This window comes from Urocitellus parryii, chromosome 1 (genome assembly GCF_045843805.1).
Source record: "Urocitellus parryii isolate mUroPar1 chromosome 1, mUroPar1.hap1, whole genome shotgun sequence".
NCBI lineage: Eukaryota > Metazoa > Chordata > Mammalia > Rodentia > Sciuridae > Urocitellus > Urocitellus parryii.
In genome coordinates, this window is record NC_135531.1 from 182,627,014 (window position 1) to 182,646,739 (window position 19,726).

Here is a 19,726-nt window from a genome sequence, read left to right on the forward strand (position 1 = left end):
GCCTCAGTTTTTCGGTCTGTGGAATGGGACACAAAGGGCTTGCTTTCACTGAGCCACACAGGAGGTCTCTGAACAAAGCCATCTTCTGGTTGCTAAGGGTGGATCCCTCCCTGGGTCCCACCCGAGTCGCAAAGCCCACCCCAGGCCTCATACCAAGTCTGAGTGAGTCAGCACCCTCAGTCCTGCGTTGTTTGACTTCCACAAACAGACAGCACATGGGTGGGGTGCAGGGGCCCCAATCCCCATTCTTCCTTCCCATTCTCCCACTGCATTAAGGAACACGTCCATTCCTGCCCCGGTGCCCGTCTCAGGCTGTGCCGAGCTGCGGGTCAGACGCCCTCCTTCCCTTCCCCAGCCATCAAAGCCTTACTCATCCCTCCAGCCCTCTAGAAATGCACGCCTACCCCGGCACTCAGCTCCCGGGGGTGGCACCGTCTCCCAGGGTCCGGGCGTGCTCACTCAGGCCCAGCCGGGGCTGCCGAGCTGCGCGTGGCCGTGCAGGGTTCTCATGGCCTTGGCCCTAGCCTTTTTTCTCCTGCCAAAAATCTTGTGCCAGCATGTGAGGAAGGGGCCTGGAGTGGAGCAGGAGGTGTGGGCTGGGTCCTCTCTACCCCACGAGCTGCTTCTGTTTCCATCTTCTAAACACAAAACGTGGGAAGCACTGGCCGAGCACCCACTAAGTGCCCTGCACCAGCCACACTGCGTGCCTGGCTCCTCCCATCTCCCCTGCAGGCTGGGGACACTGAGGCTCAGGGGCAGATAACACGGAGGTCACAGTTGGGGCAAAGCCACCATTCAGACCCTTATCTGTCAGATTTCATAGTCCAGGCTCTGGCCACAAGTGGGGTCAGTGCCCCCTCAGCCCGCACAGCCCCGCGACCAGCTCGGTGACCTGCGAGGGGATGTCCACACGGGCTGAGCTTCTCCGGGGCAGAGGAGAGCAGAAGCCTGTGTCGAAGGGGACCGATAGAGATGCCGATGGCCTTCGCAGAGGCCGGGAGGCCAGCTTCCGGTCTAGCTTTTGGGCAAGTCACATGGCTTCGTTCAGCCTCAGTTTCCTCATCTTTCAATTGGAGTCATCTACCCAGCCTGCCGGCCATGGGCTGTGCTGCACGTGGTGGGTGTTCAGTGGACTTGACATAGTCACGATCATGGCACTGTCCAATTAGGCCTCAGCTTGCTTTATCCCCAGGCCCCCTTCCTTGCTTCCTCCAGCCCCACGCTGAACTAGGGCTCAGGTCTGCCTTGGGGAGCGCCAGGTCAGGGGTCGGGTGTGTTGATCCAAGCCTGTCTTGACGGGCCCCGGCAGTTGCCTAAGACAGAAAACCTCAGCTCAGAGTGGTTTAAACAAACACCAACATGCCTCCGCTCGGGTAACTGGAAAAGCCAGGGGTACCAGCCCTAGGCAAGGCTGGATCCAGACTCAGAGGCTCACATCAAGAAACGGGTTCTTGTGTCTCAGCTCTTATCTGCTGCATTTCCTTCCTGGGCTCTCCCTCAAGACCCCCACCCCCACCCCCCAGCTCCACATTGGCCTCTGACCAGTTTAGCAGCCCCTGTGGGTAGTGAGAACTTCTTTCCCTGTGATTCCAGCCAAAGTGGTTGTCTTGGGCACATGTCTATCTTTGAACTAATCATGGTGCCCAGGGATATAAATCTCTCTGGCCACCTGGGCTTGGGTTGCATGGCTTTCTGCACAAAGCAGAGGAAAGGAAACATGTCCCACATAGCCCCAGCCCAGAGCACTCTGTCGGCTGTGCTCCACCACCCAGGGCATGATCATGGTCTTACATTCCAGCCTTGCTTTGTACACGCTGCTTTCTTTATTCGTGATGTGCTTCCTAGTGAACTCCTATTGATCCCTTAGAACCCTATCCAAATATCACCTACTTTGAGAAGCTTCCCTCCACCTATCCAGCATCTGGTGCTATACGTCACACTTTCCGCACTTGGCTTATCTCATGTCACAATTGCACAGGCTGCAGGCAAAGGATACCAAAGCTTGGGGACAGAGTTAGAGAATTGTTCCTCTGCTAGAGACTCCATTGCCCTGCTCTGTGCTTCCCTGATTCGTGGTCTGCTTCTCCCACTGGGCTCCGAATGCTGAACGAGTCCCTGGGCACAGAGCGAGTGCTCAGGACAGCTCAATGGGAAAGATGACCACTGATGGAGCAGGCCCAGAGGAGCACAGAACTGACCAGAGAGGGAGGAGGCCACAGAGGGAGCATCGGGCAGCCCAGACTGTTTGTACGTGGGCCAGCTCCTTGGTCTGTCGCCTGCTCATGGCCTGGGAGTGTGAGCGTGCACACGTGTGTACCTATGACACAGGACACCGTGGCCATCTTGATCTTAGACAGCTTGCTCCTCTTCCCATTCCCAAGACTGCCTCCTTGGGTCTGCCATGATTCAAGGCCTGTACAGGCCATGGGTTGGACCAAGGAGGGGCCCCAGCAGCACAAGGGTTTGGAATTGGAAGAAAGTCCTCCTGGGGATGTGCAGGCATTGGTCTGGAGTTGGCTGAGGTCTGGCCTGAAGCAGGGGCTGAGGTTCACTCAGAGATGTCTTTCCTGATGTGGTCCCTATGGCACGGATTTCTGCTCCTGTCCCCAGCGTGCACGCAGAACCCTGGGTGGTACCATGCATTGAAGAGAGAGAACCAGTGGTCCTGAAGGGCAGGCCGTGCCCAGGTGCAAGGTCCCACCTCACAGGCCCACATCCTCTAGAACCAAATCCCGTCTTGCTTTACTCATGCCAAGGAGAGGATTTGGTTCTGCCTCTGCTGGGTGGGCTGTGGTCCAGGCCCTGCCTTCTGGGCCCAGCATTTTTACCAGCACTGCTTGTTCTACACACTTTTAATCAGACTGCTATCTGGGCCTGACTTGTCTCCCCACCACGGTCCCCAAACATCCTTCCTAGCCACACCGAGAGAAAAGAGTCCTGCCTGGCGGTTCTCTGCCGGACAAGGGCACCATCTTGGAAGTGAAGTCAACTCCGTAGACCCCTGCTTGCCTGTTTCTGCTGTGCGGCATGGGGACGTGACTCTGTCTCTGGACGCCAGGTCCTCCTGGTGATGTGCAGGCGTTGGTCTGGAGTCGGACACACCACTGGAGCTCCCTCCCTGGGGGTGCTGTGGCCACATGAGGCACGATCCTGCAGGGTGTCCCAGGCACTCCACTAAGGCCAGGCCTGGGAGAGGACAGTGCCCTGGCAGACCCTGGATCCCTGTTTCCTCGGCAAAGATGGAAAAGGGGAGGCAGAGACCCCCTTCCCCCCAATGGTGGCCACTGCTCTGTGGAGACAGAAATCCCAGTTCCTCCGTGTGGGGACACAGGTGCCACCTGCCACTTCTGGACCCAGCTGCTGTCCACATGGACAGTGGTGTGCATATTATCTCACTCCTGCCTCCTGCTTGGGGGAAGCTCCAGTGGCCAGTGGGATCTGGGTCACTGGGCTGCCATGTGGCCTCAACATGTTGCTCAAAAGCCCCATGCGGTCACCGGGTGTCTCAGGGCCTCCACTGTGCTTGGCACACTCCACAGTCCAGCCTCTGTACCAGGGAGCCCAGCATTCCTGGGTTTGGGATCCAGACAAGCCACCTAGGACCACTGGCCCCAGTACCCACAGGCCACCGTGTCCTCAAAGCCCAGGTGGCCTCCTGCAGGCTCTGGAAAACTGCCCTGCCTGAGAAGGACCAAGGAATCTGAGGACAGGGGATTCCCCAGCTGTCCTCCCAGCTAGTGGACACCTGCCTTTTATCACACCACACCCAACCTTTCAGAACTTGTTTCCTTCTGCCCTGGGCCTGGCCCTAGAAGCCACATGGGTGATGTTCTCCCACTGATTTCTTCACAAAACGCCTGTGGCAGGAATGTGAGAGTCCATCCTGCCACTGTCACCTGCCAGAGCCGATAGTGGGTCTGCCGTTGGCCAGAGTGTATCATCTTCTTCTCCTGGGGACACCTAGCAACCCCTGCCGGAATAAAGCCGTCTCTCAAGCCCATACCATTTTGGTCACAGGTCCCTTGCCGCTTCTAGAGGTGGCCTTTGAGAAAGAACATCTAGTGGCGGGGGCTTCTGGTATGTTCCATGGGCTGCTTCTGCCAGGCTCAGTCTCTGCCCGACACACAGGCATGTGCTTCCCACTGACTCTAGACACAGCCTGCTCCTGGGCAGAACCCAGGGACCCTGGGTGACAGACCCACCACGCTAAGGCTGTAAGAATGCTCCTTGGCTGGCAAAGAGGTGACGGGCACTCATGCCCGGGGCAGGGGCTTCCGGGACAGCCACAGGCTGCAGCAGGCATTTGAGGGCAGGGATTGATGTGGGAGAAACATGATCATGTTGGACCGATTTTTTGGATCTGCACGTCCAGTGCAATCCCGTTTGCAAAAGCTGGGAAAGAATGTAGCGGAACGCTTACCTCCAGGCCCTGCAGAGCAGCCTCCAAGTGGGAACTTGGTGAACCCAGATGTGCAGACATCTGGATGTCACCTGTTTGGGTCCTGGCTTATACAGATGTCAGCCCAGTTTTTATGCACTATTATCAAACATAATCAGTAATTATCTGTGGTTTGCTCAGCCGACAGACGGGTCATTCCTTCCCTGAAGTAACCAGTTCTAACCGTGACTTTCACACGTGCAGGACTGATCCAGGGTGGAGATGTGGCGAGCTCCCAGGAGCTTCTGGGTTTCTCCTCTGAATGTGATTCTAATACCAAAACAGCTCTCATTTAGGGACCCCCTGCTGGGTTTCAGGCACAGTGTTTTCTTTTTTTGGCGGGGGGAGGGGGTCTTTCATTCTCATGGCAACTCTATGAAATAGACACATCATCATCCCCATTTTACAGATGAGGAAACTAGAGCTCAGAGAGATCAGGCTACTTGCTCAGCATGATCCAGCTGGGATCCTAACCCAGGTTTGTCTGAGTCTCGCCACCTACTTGTCTTTCCACTATGTAAATCACAGAGACTCCCAATTTTCTGAAAAATCGAAGAGGAGCCCTTGGTAAATGCAGTTTCCATTGACTTCACTGTGATCCTGCAGCCACGTGCCCATTAATTCTGATTCGTCTTTAAGGTGTGAGTTCTGCAGTAGATAACCTGGAAGTACTCCTTAGCTTCTCGGAGCCCCCGGGCTAGCAGACTTGGGGGTAAAGAGTCCTGTCATCACGTTGAGTGGAACAGATGTCACCTGAAGAACAGAGTAGGGGACACAGGGACTGGCCAGAGCCAGCTCCTGCTATAGCATCCAAGCCAGGTGCCTCCTTGACTATTGGTGGACATTCGAGGCAGGGACTCTGTGAGCGTGAGACCTGTTTCCAAGAAGGCAGAGCTAGAATGCTGTTCCAAACCTTCCTCATCATACCAGCTTCAAAACTCATCTTGATTCCTGATCTTTTCTCTCCCCGCTCATCCTGTGGCAGAGTGTGTCCCTTGTGGCTGTCCAGCTGGACCCAAAGCTCTGCACTTGCAGGACATCACCAAACCCCTCCCTCTTTCTAACGTTCTGCTAAGAACATGGGGTCCACTTGCACTTTATGCCTGGCATTAGTGTTTCATGTTCTGTGTTCCAAACATGATGTGCACGTGCATGCATGTGCGCTGCCCTGGACAGGCACCCGAGAGGCAGAGATACAGCTTGGAAGTGCGTGGCCAGCAGAGCGCATGCTCGGCAAACCCAGCTGAGCATGCAGAGAGATGCCCTTCGCCCACACAGGATGGGTGGGTGGCCGCACCAGCATGCAGCTTGAGGTCTGCATTCACTGGCTGCTGACTGGTTAAGTGTTCCAACTCTTATTTGGAGGAAACCAGAGGATGTCAGCGTATAAAATTAAAAGTGTAGTTTTTTCTGGAAAGTCTTCCTTTGAGAATCAAAGACTGCTCGGGTTGCGTTTGGGTTCTGGGCAGGGTTCCCTGTGCATCCTCTTGCTGAGAACCTTGTTCTTTGTGTCCACAGGCCTCCCACCCTGAGCGGCAGTCCTGTCATCTCTGACATTTCCTTGATCCGGCTTTCCCCGCACCCTGCTGGCCCTGGGGAGTCCCCCTTCAATGCCCCGCACCCCTACGTGAACCCCCACATGGAGCACTACCTCCGGTCTGTGCACAGTAGCCCCACCCTCTCCATGATCTCTGCAGCCAGGGGCCTGAGCCCTGCGGATGGTGAGTAGGAGCTGGGGGCCGGGAGGAGCAGCTGTGGCATCGGGGCATGATATGGTGGGTACCCGGTGGCTCTGTCAATGCAGCCATCACTTATGTTGGGTTCTCCAGCCTCAGTCCCCTGGGACAGTGACCAGCTCAACTTTCTCCCCACTACCTCTGAACATGGATGGTTTAAGTAAATAAGCCTGGAGATTTGGGGGTCCATTGTTTTTCATGCTCATTAAAGAGTCCCCTGTGTGCAGCCCCTGTGTGCTGAACCTTGACAATATTTAGGTCCTGTCCTAGGTGAGGCCCCCGCTGCAGAAACTGGTAGGAAGCAAAGCGGGCTGTGGAAGGGGTGTCTCTTGGAACCCCAGAGAGAGCAGAAGGGAGGCAGAGCGGGGCTGGCAGCTGCCGGCATCTCTGTTTCCTGTGCCCTTTGCAAGTCAACACAGGAGGCCTGCAAATGGTAGCCCGGCCCCGACACTCTGTCAATGAACCTGTGACTTTGCATTGGTCAGTTCAGATGCTTGAGAAAGAGGATAGATTGGTCCAGGTCAGAGATCAGATGGCCACTCCCAAATGATCAGGGTCATAGGTACAAATATGTCTTTCAGACCTAAAATTGTGTACTTCTTGTCCCCGCCGCCACCCCATTGCTACATAAGTGCAAAAGCACATGCACCAATGTGCATGCAAATACACACACACACACACACACACACACACAGGACAGCAGAAAGTACCTATGGAGCTGGCCCTGCTCATGCAGCATGCAGTGTTCCTAAGAAATGCACTGACCCCCTAGCATGGTGTGGGTGCTACCCACTGGCTCTCACTACTCTGAAAGTGCTTCACTAGCTTCTCGTGGTCCCCTTCCTTGAAAGCAACCAAGCTGCATCTTCTCAAAATATGTCCAGCTGAGACATCACTTCTGAGGCCAGAGTCACTTCCAAGCCAAAGGACATTTGCAGTATACACTTGTAAGCCTTGTGGGCAAAGGATCTGGGAAACATGGTCCCAGGGGTTGCACCATCGTTACCTTCACTCTCCCCTGGAGGAATATGTCCCCCCACCACCACCTCTGGGTGTGACCTGGAGTTAAGCCCTGGCTCTGAGAAGATGCTGGAATCTCACGGTGAAAATGAGGCTTCCGTCCTGACTCTGCAGGCTGATCTTCCAGGAGGAAGGAAGTCTGTGCTTTGCCTGTCCTTCCCCAAGGACAAACCACACGAGGTGAATGAGTGCAGCCACTGGACCTGGAGATGGCCATCCAGAATGTGGCATCTCTGGGGTGGCCCCTCAGGGTCAAAGCCCAGCCTTCAGCTCTGCCTGGGTCCTCTGCGTGGCCTTGGGGAGCCGGGGTCTTTGGAGATTGTGCTGTCTCCACCCCCGTTTGCTGTCTTGTGGGGCAGTGGACCCATTGCTCCTGATGAGCCCACGGGTGGTGGCCTGGTGGGACCGTGAGGAAGCAGGCCAGGTTCCAGATGCCACCTTTGTGTTGAAACTCCCGTGTAGCACGGTGGGCTGAATGGAGCCCTCCAAAGATATATCCAAATCTGCATCCCTGAACCTGTGAGTGTCACCTCACTCAGAAAAGGGGCTTTTGTGCATGTCAGTAAGTGACAATCTCAAGCTGCATAGATCATCCTGGATTACCTACATGGACCCCCCAAACCAGTGACAAGTGTCCTTATACGAGACACCCAGGGGAGACAGTGATGTGAATACAGAGGCAGAGATGGGACAGATGTGGCCAGAAGCCCAGGAAGCCACCACCAGTCACCAGAAGCAAGGGGATAGATTTTCCCCCAAGTGCTTCTGGAAGGAACCTGCCTTTGTTGACACCTAGATTTCAGACTTTCGTCCTCCAGAGCTGTAAGAGGAAAAAATCATGTTGTTTTAACCACAACTAGCACCAAGTTTGTGCCTATTTGTTATAGCAGCCTCAAGATACTAATACTCACCATAAAAGGTTCCTAGGAAGAGGCAGAAGCCATCAGCTCTGTAGGGGCCTCAGTGGGAGGCAGAAAGGACAGATTGCCCTGGAATGCTCAGGGGCCATGGGGCAGTCAGCCTAGCAGGAGGCCAGGACTCTCTGGAGGAGACAGGAGGATGGCGACTACCACGGGCTGCTTTCATCTCTTCGTTACAGACCTACGAGATGTCGTGGGGGTCCTGGCCAAGACTAGTAGTAGGCTGTGAAGCACAGTGGTTAGGATCTTGAGCTTTAGATTCCAACCAAGAGTCCCATCCCAGCTCTGTCACCTCCCTGCCATGTGACCTTGCACACTGTTGAGCTGCTCAGGGGTCAGAGTCTTTGTCTGCTCAGTGGGGACGACAGAGCCCTCCTGGACCCTGATGTTGAGATTGAAGAATGCCCGTGAGCCCTCAGAACCGGGCCCACCGCAGACCCAGCAGGTGTTTGGCAAGCTGTCACTGACGTCATCCCCAGCAGTGTCAGTGGGGGGCCTTCTCACCCCCATGTCACTGATGAAAAACGGAACCAGCTCAGAGCTGGTGCCTTGGGTTTTGCACATTGAGGAAAATCAGAACCCTTGACTGTTCTTGGTGTCCAGCTCTAGGTTGTTCCCTGCTGGGGCCACCCGCAATGTGCCACCCCCCACCCAGTGCCAGGCCCCCACAATCTGCATCCCATCCTCCCTGCCTGATTCCTCAGCCTGGGCACAGCTGACTGCAGGGGGAGCAGTTAGCCCTGAGGCGGGCTCTGGGGACAGAGAGCTGGTGGGCATTGGCAGGCGGAGAGCCTGTGCTATCCCGCTGGTGACTCTTGGTGGCGCCCTGAGTGTTCTGGCAGGTGGGCGGGTGAAGGCTGGGCCAGCACCCGACTCTGACGGCACCTCTCTCTCCCTCGCTCCCACAGTAGCCCACGAGCACCTTAAGGAGAGGGGGCTGTTTGGCCTCCCTGCCCCGGGCACCAACCCCTCCGACTATTACCACCAGATGACCCTCATGGCGGGCCACCCTGCACCCTACGGGGACCTGCTGATGCAGAGCGGCAGTGCCACCAGCGCGCCCCATCTCCACGACTACCTCAATCCAGTGGACGGTGAGTGCCCGTGGGGTGGACCACGGCGGGTGGGGCGGAGCAGCCAGGGCAGGAACCGGGCGGGGGGGGGGGCGCTGACGGGGTCCTCTTGACACTGCAGAGGGCAGTCCCCTGCCACACTTGCAGTTCACGGGGACACTGAGTGGCCAAGGTCGGGAATGGTGTCAGGCATGGTGGACATCACAACAGACGAGCCACATAACACTCTGCTATTGAGGAACCCGCAGAGTCACGGGAGAAACAGACCCTGCCCGCTCCTAGGAATCAGTGTGCTGAAATGGCCAGTTAGAAATGAAACAGAGGCACAAAGTAGGGAACAGGGACAGGAGTGCTGGGATGAAGTGAGGGTGCCATTTCAAAAAAGAAAGCCTGAGAAATGCCTGCTAGGAAGCACAGAATCGGAAGAGATGAGCTGTGTGCAACTCTTGGAGAAGAGCAATCCAGGCAGAAGATCAGCATGTGCAAAGGGCCCGGGGCAGCAATGTGCCTGCTGAGCTCCAAAAACAGCCAAGAGGTCATGGGTTCATTATAGTTGGTGGGAAGCCAGGGAGGGGCAGGAATGGAGATGAGGCCGGTGTTCTGGGGTGGGTTGTGTTGCCTAGTGAGGATTTGGTGACGACTTTGGCTTTCACTAGAGTAAGATGGGACCCTGAGAGTAGGCAGAGGCTGCCCAGAGGAGTCAAGAGAGGTCTGAGAATTGGTTTGGGGCAAGGCAGGAGCAGGGGTCCCATTAACAGAGCTGTGAAAGCCGTTGTTCCCATAGATTATGAATGCCGACACAGGTTTGCTCCAGATCAATTGTGTTGAAGAGAGAAGGGAGTGGAGATCAACTCAGGGGCTTGGGCCTGAGTGACTGAAGGATGGAGTTGTCAGTCATTGAGACCCACGGCTGCTGCAGGGCCTGTTTGGCAGGGAGGGAGGCAGGGGTCCTGCATAGATGAGGTTTCGGTGCCTGTCTGGCTTATCGGGTGCCATGAGCCTCTGCTAGGAAGAAAGGAAGGTCCAAGGGCTCGGTGCCCACCCCTCCTCTGTCAGACTCACTCCACCTGCTGCTCCTGGAGCCTGCCCAGAGCTACCAGGCCAGGCAGAGGAGCAGGAAGTCACAGCTGGGGCCAGGCTGCTGGCTCCTGCAGGTTGGTCTCCTCAAGCCCTCGCAGGGTGGCTTTTTCTCTCCCTAATGGCCCATAATAGGGGGAGACAGAGGCCTGCGGGAGACGGCCCATCCTTGAGAGCAGCTCTGGGGCCTTCAGGGCCATGTGACTGCGTCCAGTTGGGAGTGGGCCGCTGGGCACTGTGGGGCCAGGGAGGTCTGCAGGACTTGGGTGGTCCCTTGCCCAGGTGCAGGATTGAGCTCTCCCGGAGACGCGGTTCCTGAGCTTGGATCTCACCTCCAGTCTTTCTGGAGATGATATGGTGGGGTCATGAGCCACCCTGAGTGTCTCCTGAGCCCCCAGCCAAAGTTTTGCTGGGGAGGAGCACCACAGTCCTACCATGGATGTGGTCCCAGGCCATCCTCCCCATGCCCTGCGGAGAGAGGCCACAGCATGCCCCAGGGATGCCACCTGCATTTGGTCCCTTCCCTCTGTGCCTTCCCCAGGGTGGGTGCCATCTAGGACCAGGCACATAGCATAGGGTGGGAACGTCCGCAGCTCTCTAAGATCACGAGGCCCCCCTGGGCACACACATGTCATCTGTATGTTGCCTTCTCCTAACCAGCCCTCCAGGTGCAGCGGGTGAGGGTCTGGGGGATCATGTGCACCTCATGCTGCCCACCCCGAACAGAAACCAAACCACAGCAACGCTGTGCGCAAAGGTAGCCAATGCTGGTGCCCCCAAAAACCAGATCCCCTCGCAGAGGACTAGGGTGTCGCTTTGCCAGCTGAAAAGGGGACGGGGCAAAGATAACATGGTTGAGAAGGGTCAAGTCAAGCAGGTATTTCCCCAAAAAGCAGCAAAGGCCAAAATGGGTAGCCAGGCTTGTCTGCCCGTTTCAGCCACCTGAGCACCTGCTTCATGCGTGCCGTGTGCAAAGGAGAAGAGTGAGAACCAAGAGTAAGAACTGTACTTTGTTTTCATGTATTTTCTCCTGGGTAGCTCCCTTAACCACCTTCTGAGGCTGGAATTAGGCTCCCTACTATACCACAGGCAATCGGGGTCCTAACATCAGGTGACATGTCCCCAGCTTCCAGCTGGAATTCCCAGCCCTGCTGTTGACAGAATCATCTGGTCTTCCTTGGGACACAGCATAGAACCAGCCCCCGAGTCCTGGCCTCAGGGAGGTCCTCTGGGCTCACTGTGCGGGGGCTCAGCCTAGAGGCGCAGGACAGTCTGGGCCGAGGCGGAGGACACCTGCTGCAGCAAGCCGCAGGCCTGACTTGCTGAGGAAGGCAGCGAGGGGGTCTGGGCCAGTGCTCGCCACCTGGTCATCACTAACTTAGCGAGGTGGTGGTGGGCCACACAGGGTCAGGGTGGTGTGACACCAGGACCCTGAGTGACAGGTATATGTGCACATAGCCTGGTGCCCGGCACACAGTAGGTGCTCATTTAATGCTAGTTGTGGTCTCTTTCCACCAGCACCCTTTTCTCTTTCAAATCCACCCCCTTTTGCAGAATTCTGTAGTCATTACAGCACCTCTGTCCCCCTCTGGTGCATAAGCCCAGGCCGCAGGCCGTCCAGATAGCTTTTCCTCACCATCTCCCTGTCCATCCTGGCCCCCAGGTGTGCCAAGTGCAGCTCGTCTCCTCTCCCCAGGCAGCCAGTCACCCGTTACCCTCCTAGCACAGCTTCTCGATGACTCGGACCATCTGGCACAACTTCCCTGTGTCTTGTCCTGGCTCCCCAGCACCTCCCCACTGTGGCCCTACTGCTTTGCAGACTGGGAGTGTCCTAGGGCTTCTCTCAACTTCTCTCCCTTTAATCCATCCCAACCCTCTTGGGCCACCAGCTCTACTGCGGCGGAGGGACCCAAGGCACCCCAAAGGCACCTGGCCTAGCAAAACAGCAAGCCCCAGCAGGTCAGGGGTGGGGGGACGCTGGACAGGGAGCAGACCCTCTGTGTGTCCGATGAGGGAGGAAGGGAGTGGCCGTTACCAAAGAGCCTGGAAGAGAGAGATGCAGGCTAATTAGGGCAGAAACGGCTCCGGTGGGAGGGCAGCTGCGGGCTGGCAGGCAGCCCGGAGGGGGCTGGGGAGCAACTCTGTCCTCCAGGGAGCCTGGCGTGCGGCAGCATCTGGGGGCTGAGCATCTCTGAGAAACAGGAAGGCCAAGGCCAGAGGAGTGCGGAGGTGAGCTCATGGGTGGGCGGAAGAGCGCAGAGCTCCGGGCTGACGTCAGGGGCCGCAGGACAGCCACACGCCCCCGTGCACCTTCCTCCCCTCCACATCCGCCTTGGGAACTTGATGAGCTTGAAGATGCAGCGGGAGGCACCTCCAGATTCCAGAGTCAGCCTGAGCAGGGCGTCCCTGGCTCTGGCTCAGGCACGGGGAGGGCGGGGCGAGGGAGTTGAGCTCATAACTGTGGATTTCAGGAACAGGTGACTCTTTCCTGTAATTCCCAACCCATTAAAACTCCAGGAAATCAAAGCAGCCTGGGATTAATTATCTCCTCTGTTTTTCACTGCTTAATGCACTTTTTTCCCCCCAAACTAGCTCGATCGCTCTCATGTTCTCTCTCTCTCTCTCTCTCTCTCTCTCTCTCTCTCTCTCTCTCTCTCAATATGTGTGTGTGTGTGCTGGGATTGGACCCAGGGTTTTGAACTCACTGAGTTCTAGCACTAAGCTATACCCCAACCCTTTCTTTTTTCTTTTAATATTTTTTAGTTTTCAATGGACCTTTATTTTATTTATTTACATGTGGTGCTGAGAATCGAACCCAGTGCCTCACACGTGCTAGGCAAGTGCTCTCCCATTGAGCCACCAACCCTACCCCAGCCCTTTCAAGCCAGCTTAAGCCAGAGCTACAGTTTTCGCTTCCACCTTTTCAAATGTCTTAGGCTTTCTGCTCAGCCCCAAGGTCTGTGTGGAAGTGTCACTGGGGTGCATGTCTGTAAGATGCTGCAAACAATGCCGATGCCCACAGCCCAGAGCCCTGATCTGCCTCTGAAGTGTCCCCCAGCCCCCTCCCCTTCCATGATCCATGGGAGCCAGGGTGGGCCCTGCCTGCTTTTGGATTTTCAGTGGGTCCCAGGCATCCAGGTCTGGGAAGGATCATGTGTCAACCATAGCACCATTTTTATCTTAACCAAGAGTTGTCTGCATGGTTGCATATTTAATGTTTTCAATAAATTCACCTTTGGGGGTTCAATAAATAGATCTTAAAAATGGAACTTCAAGCTGGGCATGATGACCCATGCCTGTAATCCCACTGACTTGGGAAGCAGAGGCAGGAGGATGGCAAGTGTGAGGCCATCCTGGGCAACTTAGATCCTGTCTCAGAATAAAATTAAAAAATAAAAAAGGCTTGGGGGTGTAGCTCCGTGGTACATCATCCCGGGGTTCAATCCCCAGGACCATGTAAAAACAAAAAGGTAAAAACATCATATTTCCTGAAACAGGAGCCTTGATCATGTTCTAGGGGGAGGTCCCTGTCTCCATCTCCACTGGACCTACAATAATGTCACTTAGGTTGTGCAAGTGCCCGTGGTCAGGGAAGGCTGCGGGCAGTGAGGCCTCTCTGAGGGCATCCCGTGGGATTCAGACTCCACGCCCCACCCTCCGCCCAGGACAGGGGCCAGGCCAAGGGCACTTCCTGGGCCGAGGTGCAGGCGCAGGACCCCAGCCCCTGGTGGGGGGAGGAAGGCCCATTGCCTCTCTTCTCCAGGGGCCTGATTTACAGCAGGAGGACCAAAGCCATGCCACTCGGGAGGGAACAGGGAACCAGAGAGGGAAGCCAAGGTTGTCCTGGTGTGGAGTGGCTCTCTGGAGAGTGGGGAATGCACCGGTTGTCACCTGGGCCCTAAGATGGAGTTTTCTCAGTCACGCTGTTGAATGTGGGTGATTTAACAACAGCCGCTCCACACACCTCCTCCCCTCCCACCCCCACCACATGGAGGAGATTGAAATGTTTCCAATTGAAATGCCGCCTGTTTACAGCCCATATTTCCTCTGAGCTGTATATTTTATTGTCATATTGACACTAATTTGACTCGGATGTCACCTCCGTTCTGACACCGGTTTTTTTATGCTGCTGGAGAATCCGGTGGGGTTGGGGGGGGGGTGCGGTGTGCAAAAACCAACTACATTGATCATAGAGAGATCATGAGAGGTAGGAGTTGCAGCAGAGGGGCTGCCAGGGACCCAAGTCAGGCAGAAAGTGCATGCCCAGTCTGGGACAGAGAGGAGACCCGGGGCAGATGACACCAGGCCACAGGTCCCAGAGGGCAGGGCTGCTAGAGGCCAGGGCTGCTGTAAGATGCTACGGGGGTATGGGTCATCTGGTAAACCCGCACAGCTCTGCTAGACCAGCCCTGTGGAGCCACTTCCCTGAGAGCCCAAAGTCCACACCCTGAGTTTCTCTTGCCTCCGTCACGTAACTAGGAAATGGCTCTGGTGGCCTTGAGCTTTAGCCTCTGGCTCCAGCCTGGGTTCCTTTGGCTCCCCTAGCAGAGGGGGCAAGGGAGGTGTGTGTCCCTCTCATATTTCCCCATTTGCCACTCACTGTGGGGCGGGCTGAGGTCCTCAAGGTGCATTCCTTAGAAATGTCCCCAGTGAGTCTAGAAAATATCTGGATGGGGACCTATTTTGCCGTGCAGGGAATGCGCCTTAGCCAAGGAGCTCCATCCTGCAACATCCCTACCATAAGGATGTTTTCTGCCATCCCCCATGAGAAGGTGCCCCCAGTCCCATGCTAACGATGACATGGAGACCAGAGAAGGTTCCTGGGTCCTTGTGCAGAACAAAGCTCCCTCCTGCTGCCCATCCACCCAGGTTCCTGGGTCTGCAGTCTCCAGGGGATCCCCAGCCCTGGCTCCGCAGAAGACCACCCAAGCCAGAGGATGCACTGGTTACCAGCCCACGGCAGCCCTGAAGTGGGTGCCCACCCATGTTCTGCCTGAAGAATCAGCTCAGAGATGGGTTGGCCCCAAGTGACCCTGTGCAGAGGCATGAAGAGAGACAGAGCCAGGTCTGCCTGGGCCTGGATCTTGCATTTCCTGCTTTTCCCATAGCCCCCAGGGAAGCAGCAACCCTGTCTCTGGAGCACTCTGGGATTCTTTAGTGTGATCCTGCTTAGGTGGCATCTCGTGACTCCTGCCTGGGTACCATTTTCATCTCCCACCTAGACAGTGAGCTCCCTGAAAGCAGGGCCGTCCTGGCCTGCAGTGGTCCCTGTGATGACCAGCTGATGTTTGCATGCCCGCAGTGCTGCCCCGTGGTCTGGTGAATCAATGAACAAAACATGAATGAGCAAAGGAAAGAGCCCAGGGTGGGGAATGAGGCCCAGAGACAGGTGTCGACAGGAACAGGGAGTATCAGGCATCCACCCAGCTGGGGATGGGCTGGTGGCCGATCACCCATTGGCTGACCAGCATTGGAACAGGCATACCCACAGATGAATGGATGCGGTGGCTCTGCCAGCCCCTCACCATAAATCACAGGCAAAACCATGGGAAATGAGTGCCAGGCTTTTCTTCCTATTTAGTAATTTATCAAGGGAAGAAGCACATTAATAAACACATTTCCCTCGAGGGATGGGAATAGCAGAGATGAATGTCACTGTCAGATTTGGCCCTGTTTCCTCTTGTTAGGGGCACCCGAGAGGGTGGGAATCCACATATTAGCAGCAAAATCTTTTTTTTTTTTTAATGCATGACGAAGATATGTGTATTTCTTATTTTAGAGGACGCTAGATCTTTTGTGTCCCTCTCATGTTTTCCCATTTGCAAGTAACAGAAATCCTGGGGAGGATCCAGTGAAGGTTCCTGGTTTGAAAGTGAGCCGTGTCAGGAGCAGACTCCAGAAATCAGAAGTGAGAAACTTAGAGGCCCCCCCAGATGGAAGCCGAGAAGTGGGTGTGGAGGGACGGCTGTGGCCATTCATCGTTTTCTAGACCTGCTGTTCTTTCCACCGTCATTAACTGTGGACTCACTCACGCTGCCCATCCAGATAGTCCTCCGAGCCCTGGAAGAAGCTATGTTAATTAGCCATTTCATCTGGGAACATCTGAGGGTCGAAAGCAACTCTTTGCCACAATAAGCCACGCTGCTCCCATTGTACAGATGGGGAAAGAGAGGCCCAGGGAGATTCAGTGATGTGCTCCAAGGAAGTGACAGGCTTGGGGGCCAGCAGGCCAGGTTGTCTGGGTTTCTGTGTCGTGTGTATGAGTGTGTGTGTCTGTCCATCCTCCACAGTCATCCCTTCCCTAAGACACCTCTGGTCCCCACCCTGGGCATAGGAAGGTGGTTTGGGCACCCAGGCACCTGTGTCTCAGTCCTGGTCTCTGTCCCCATAGCTGTGTAGCCTTGGGCTTGTTACTTAGCCTCCCGATACCTTTGGTTTTCTTCTGTCAAGTGAGGACAATAAGGGCCCCTTTCTAAAGGGGCAGGTGTGAGGATTGACATGCTCAACATTTTCAAGTGCTTGCAGCAGGACCTAGGCCAGTCCACGGAGCCATTCAGGAAGGGTTGAGTTTGGGTGGTGTGATTTCGCTGCCCCTCAACACGCCACTGCTGTGTGGCAAGTGGGCCAGCTGGATTTCCAGTGTCAGGGATTCCATGTTGGTGGCAGGGGGGAACTTGAGTCCCTGATTCATGAAGGGGGAGAGACAGAAGCAAGCTGTCAACCACAGAAACGGTGCAGATTCCTGTGCAGCCCTTGTTTGAATGGTCTGCCTGCAGGGAGGAGCTGCCCCACTTGTGGAGATCAGGGAGGGCTTCCTGGGGGAGGTGACCCCTTGGAAGAGGTCTGAGTGCACAGCAGGGAAGAACTGGTTCCTGAGCAGGTGACTGAAAGAGTGGGGAGGAGGAGGCCGGAGGGATAGGACCAAGCCCCAAGGGCCACTATGTAGACCTTTTCCATAACGGCAATGGGCCTCCTTTGCAATAGCACTAGGGAGCTTTGGAAGGTTTTAAGGGGAGGGTTGGGGTATATCTGCTTTGCAAGCTGAAAAGCTCTCTTTTGCCAAAGTGAGGAAGGTGAGTTGAATGGCGGTTAGCTTAGAGGCTCTGGAATGATTCGAGCAAGCTTTGGACCCGGGCAGGTAGTGGAGTTCGAGAGAGAGGGGATTTAAAAAGGGGTTCAGGTGGTCACTTCAGCAGGTCCAGCTGTGCAGGAAGAAAGAAGGCCTCTAGCCAACGCCCGGGTTTCCTGGCTGTGGCCTGTCAAGCTCAGCCCTGCAAGAGGGGCGTGAGAGCCGAGCATGCTGAGGGTGGAGACCCGCTGCAGCAGACCTGCCGTTCAAACAGCAGAGGACAAGCCGGCAGCCCGCTGCTGTTGACAAGTTCACTGTTCAGCACTGCTGAGAGTTTGTGGGGAGGAGTGTCCTCTTGACCTTGGCCTTCTCCCAAGCCTGCTGAAGACAGGCAGTGTCTCCAGGGAAGCCCCCAGCAGGGTTCCTTTGGGCTCCAGTTCAGATCCTCTGGGACCTAGAGCAAGTCACGGCCTTCCCAAGCCTCGTTTCCTTATCTGCAAAGCGGATATTGGAGGGTGTTGGCTGTTAAATGAAACCATGGGCTTCAGTGTCACTAGATAGGGGCGCCCGTGTGCTATTAGTCACTCAAGAATTGACAACAGGCTTTCACCCAAACACCACTTGCAAGGAGCACGCTGGCCCTGAATGCTGACTGGCCAGAGTGTCTGCTTGGTGTCTGGGGCCCTCCTTCAAACATGGAAGGGTCATGTTTGTGGCCCAGCCTCAGAGCTGGCCGGGGAGTGCGTCTGCCTCCCTGGTCCCCTGTGCTCCCTGTCCCTAAGTCAGATGTGTGGCCTGGGATCCTTCCTGCTCTCCTCCACCTGCTGTGCTCTAGCCCTTCTGTGGGACCCAAGCAAGCAGCATCCCCAGAAGCATCTACGGAACACCTTTTGTGTACTTACTCATCCTTGGTCATTTTCTGTTGCTATAACAAAATACTTGAGACTGGAAAAGTGTATAAAGAATAGAGGTTGATTGAACTCACAGTTCTGGAAGTTGGGAAGTTCAAGAGCATGGTATTGGCATCTGATGAGGGTCTTCTTGCCGAATCATAATATGGTAAAGGGCCTCAGATGGCCGGACAGAGCCTGCATACTAGCTAGGGTCACTCTCAGAACCTCATCTCACCCTAATTCCCTCCCTAAGGTCCCACCTTCCAATGCCACCAACATAGGGATTTGGGGATTAAGTTTCTACTATATAAGCTTTCTGAGGACACAGTCTAACCAGAGCATCCCCATAGCTGTCCCCATAGGGAAAAAAAAATAGCCAAAACCAAAAAATCTTGAGCTGACAAAAGCAAAGATAGAGACTGGGTAGAGAGAGAGTCTTCTGAGTAGCTCAGCTTTTACTTGCAACGGGTGCTTTCCCAAAACCACGTCTCCTTCTAGAAGGAAAGACAGGGCATGAATCTGACATGACTCTCCTGTGTCCCTCTACGAACGTACCACAGTGACTCCCACTGCAGTGTACGGCCCCAAGAAATTAATCTAAAAAATAAATATGGTAAATTCCAGAAAGATCAGTAGAGGGGGAGGGAGCAGGGGTGTGGAGAGGGAAGGGGATGGAGAGGTCTTGGGGTCTGAATTAGAGCACGATATAGACCCTGCTTGTCTAAAGATACCAAAATGGATGATGCCGTCATGTATAACTAAAAAGGACCAATAAAATAAAATTTAAAAAAAGAAAACAAAGTACACGACATAGAGACTCACGCACGTGTTAGGATGGAGGGCCAATCTGGGGTGCACGGCCCCCCTGTCTGCCATCCCCCATTGGATCCGCGACCCCAGGGCTGCAGCCGCTCCATTGGCAGATGTGGATTCTGTGCAGGCTCCTCACCTTCTGGGGGGAGGGGGAGGGGGAGGTTCACAGGCATCACCCCTGTTACCCCCACAGCTCTAGGGACAGCAGGTGGCACATGCACAAGCAAGCATAGCCCTGGGGCCAGTGGGTCAGGGCTGTGTCACAGGAGTGCAGGGGCGAGAGGCCCTGGGACACCAGCAGGAGGCTGAGCCGAGTGTGCCCTGTGGCCAGAGCAGACAGGAGGGACGGCTGGGGCATGCATGTGTGGTGTGCACATTCAAAGCGGCACGTCCCTGCAGCCTTGGGGACTCCAGCATGGAGAGCTTCGTGTGTTGTCATGCTATCCTGCCTGCTGCTCCTGCACATGTCCTTTCTACTGTCCCCACAGGTTCTAGAGAGCCAGCCAAGGGCCCAGGCATCATGCTAGGAGCATAGGGTCGCCATCCAGGGCCCAGCTTAGAAAGTGGCCTACCAGGGTGTGTTTGGGGGGCCAATTTTAGTGCAATCCCAGTTGCAACATAATCTGACTTTGGAACACCTACCTTCATTCACTCTCCTGTCCCTGGGCTGCTCTACAGCAACGGGAA

The 19,726-nt window shown here is 55.5% G+C and overlaps 1 protein-coding gene across 1 annotated transcript in view; it reads left to right on the forward strand.

Moving 5' to 3' along the window:
• The window catches only part of Gli2 (GLI family zinc finger 2), a 169,983-nt gene that overhangs the window by 132,120 nt on the left and 18,137 nt on the right, over positions 1 to 19,726 (forward strand). Inside the window, exons 3-4 of the mRNA XM_026408867.2 lie at positions 5,957 to 6,159; positions 9,023 to 9,208. Of these exons, the coding sequence (XP_026264652.2) occupies positions 5,957 to 6,159; positions 9,023 to 9,208 (389 nt within the window). The remainder of the gene's footprint in view (positions 1 to 5,956; positions 6,160 to 9,022; positions 9,209 to 19,726) is intronic.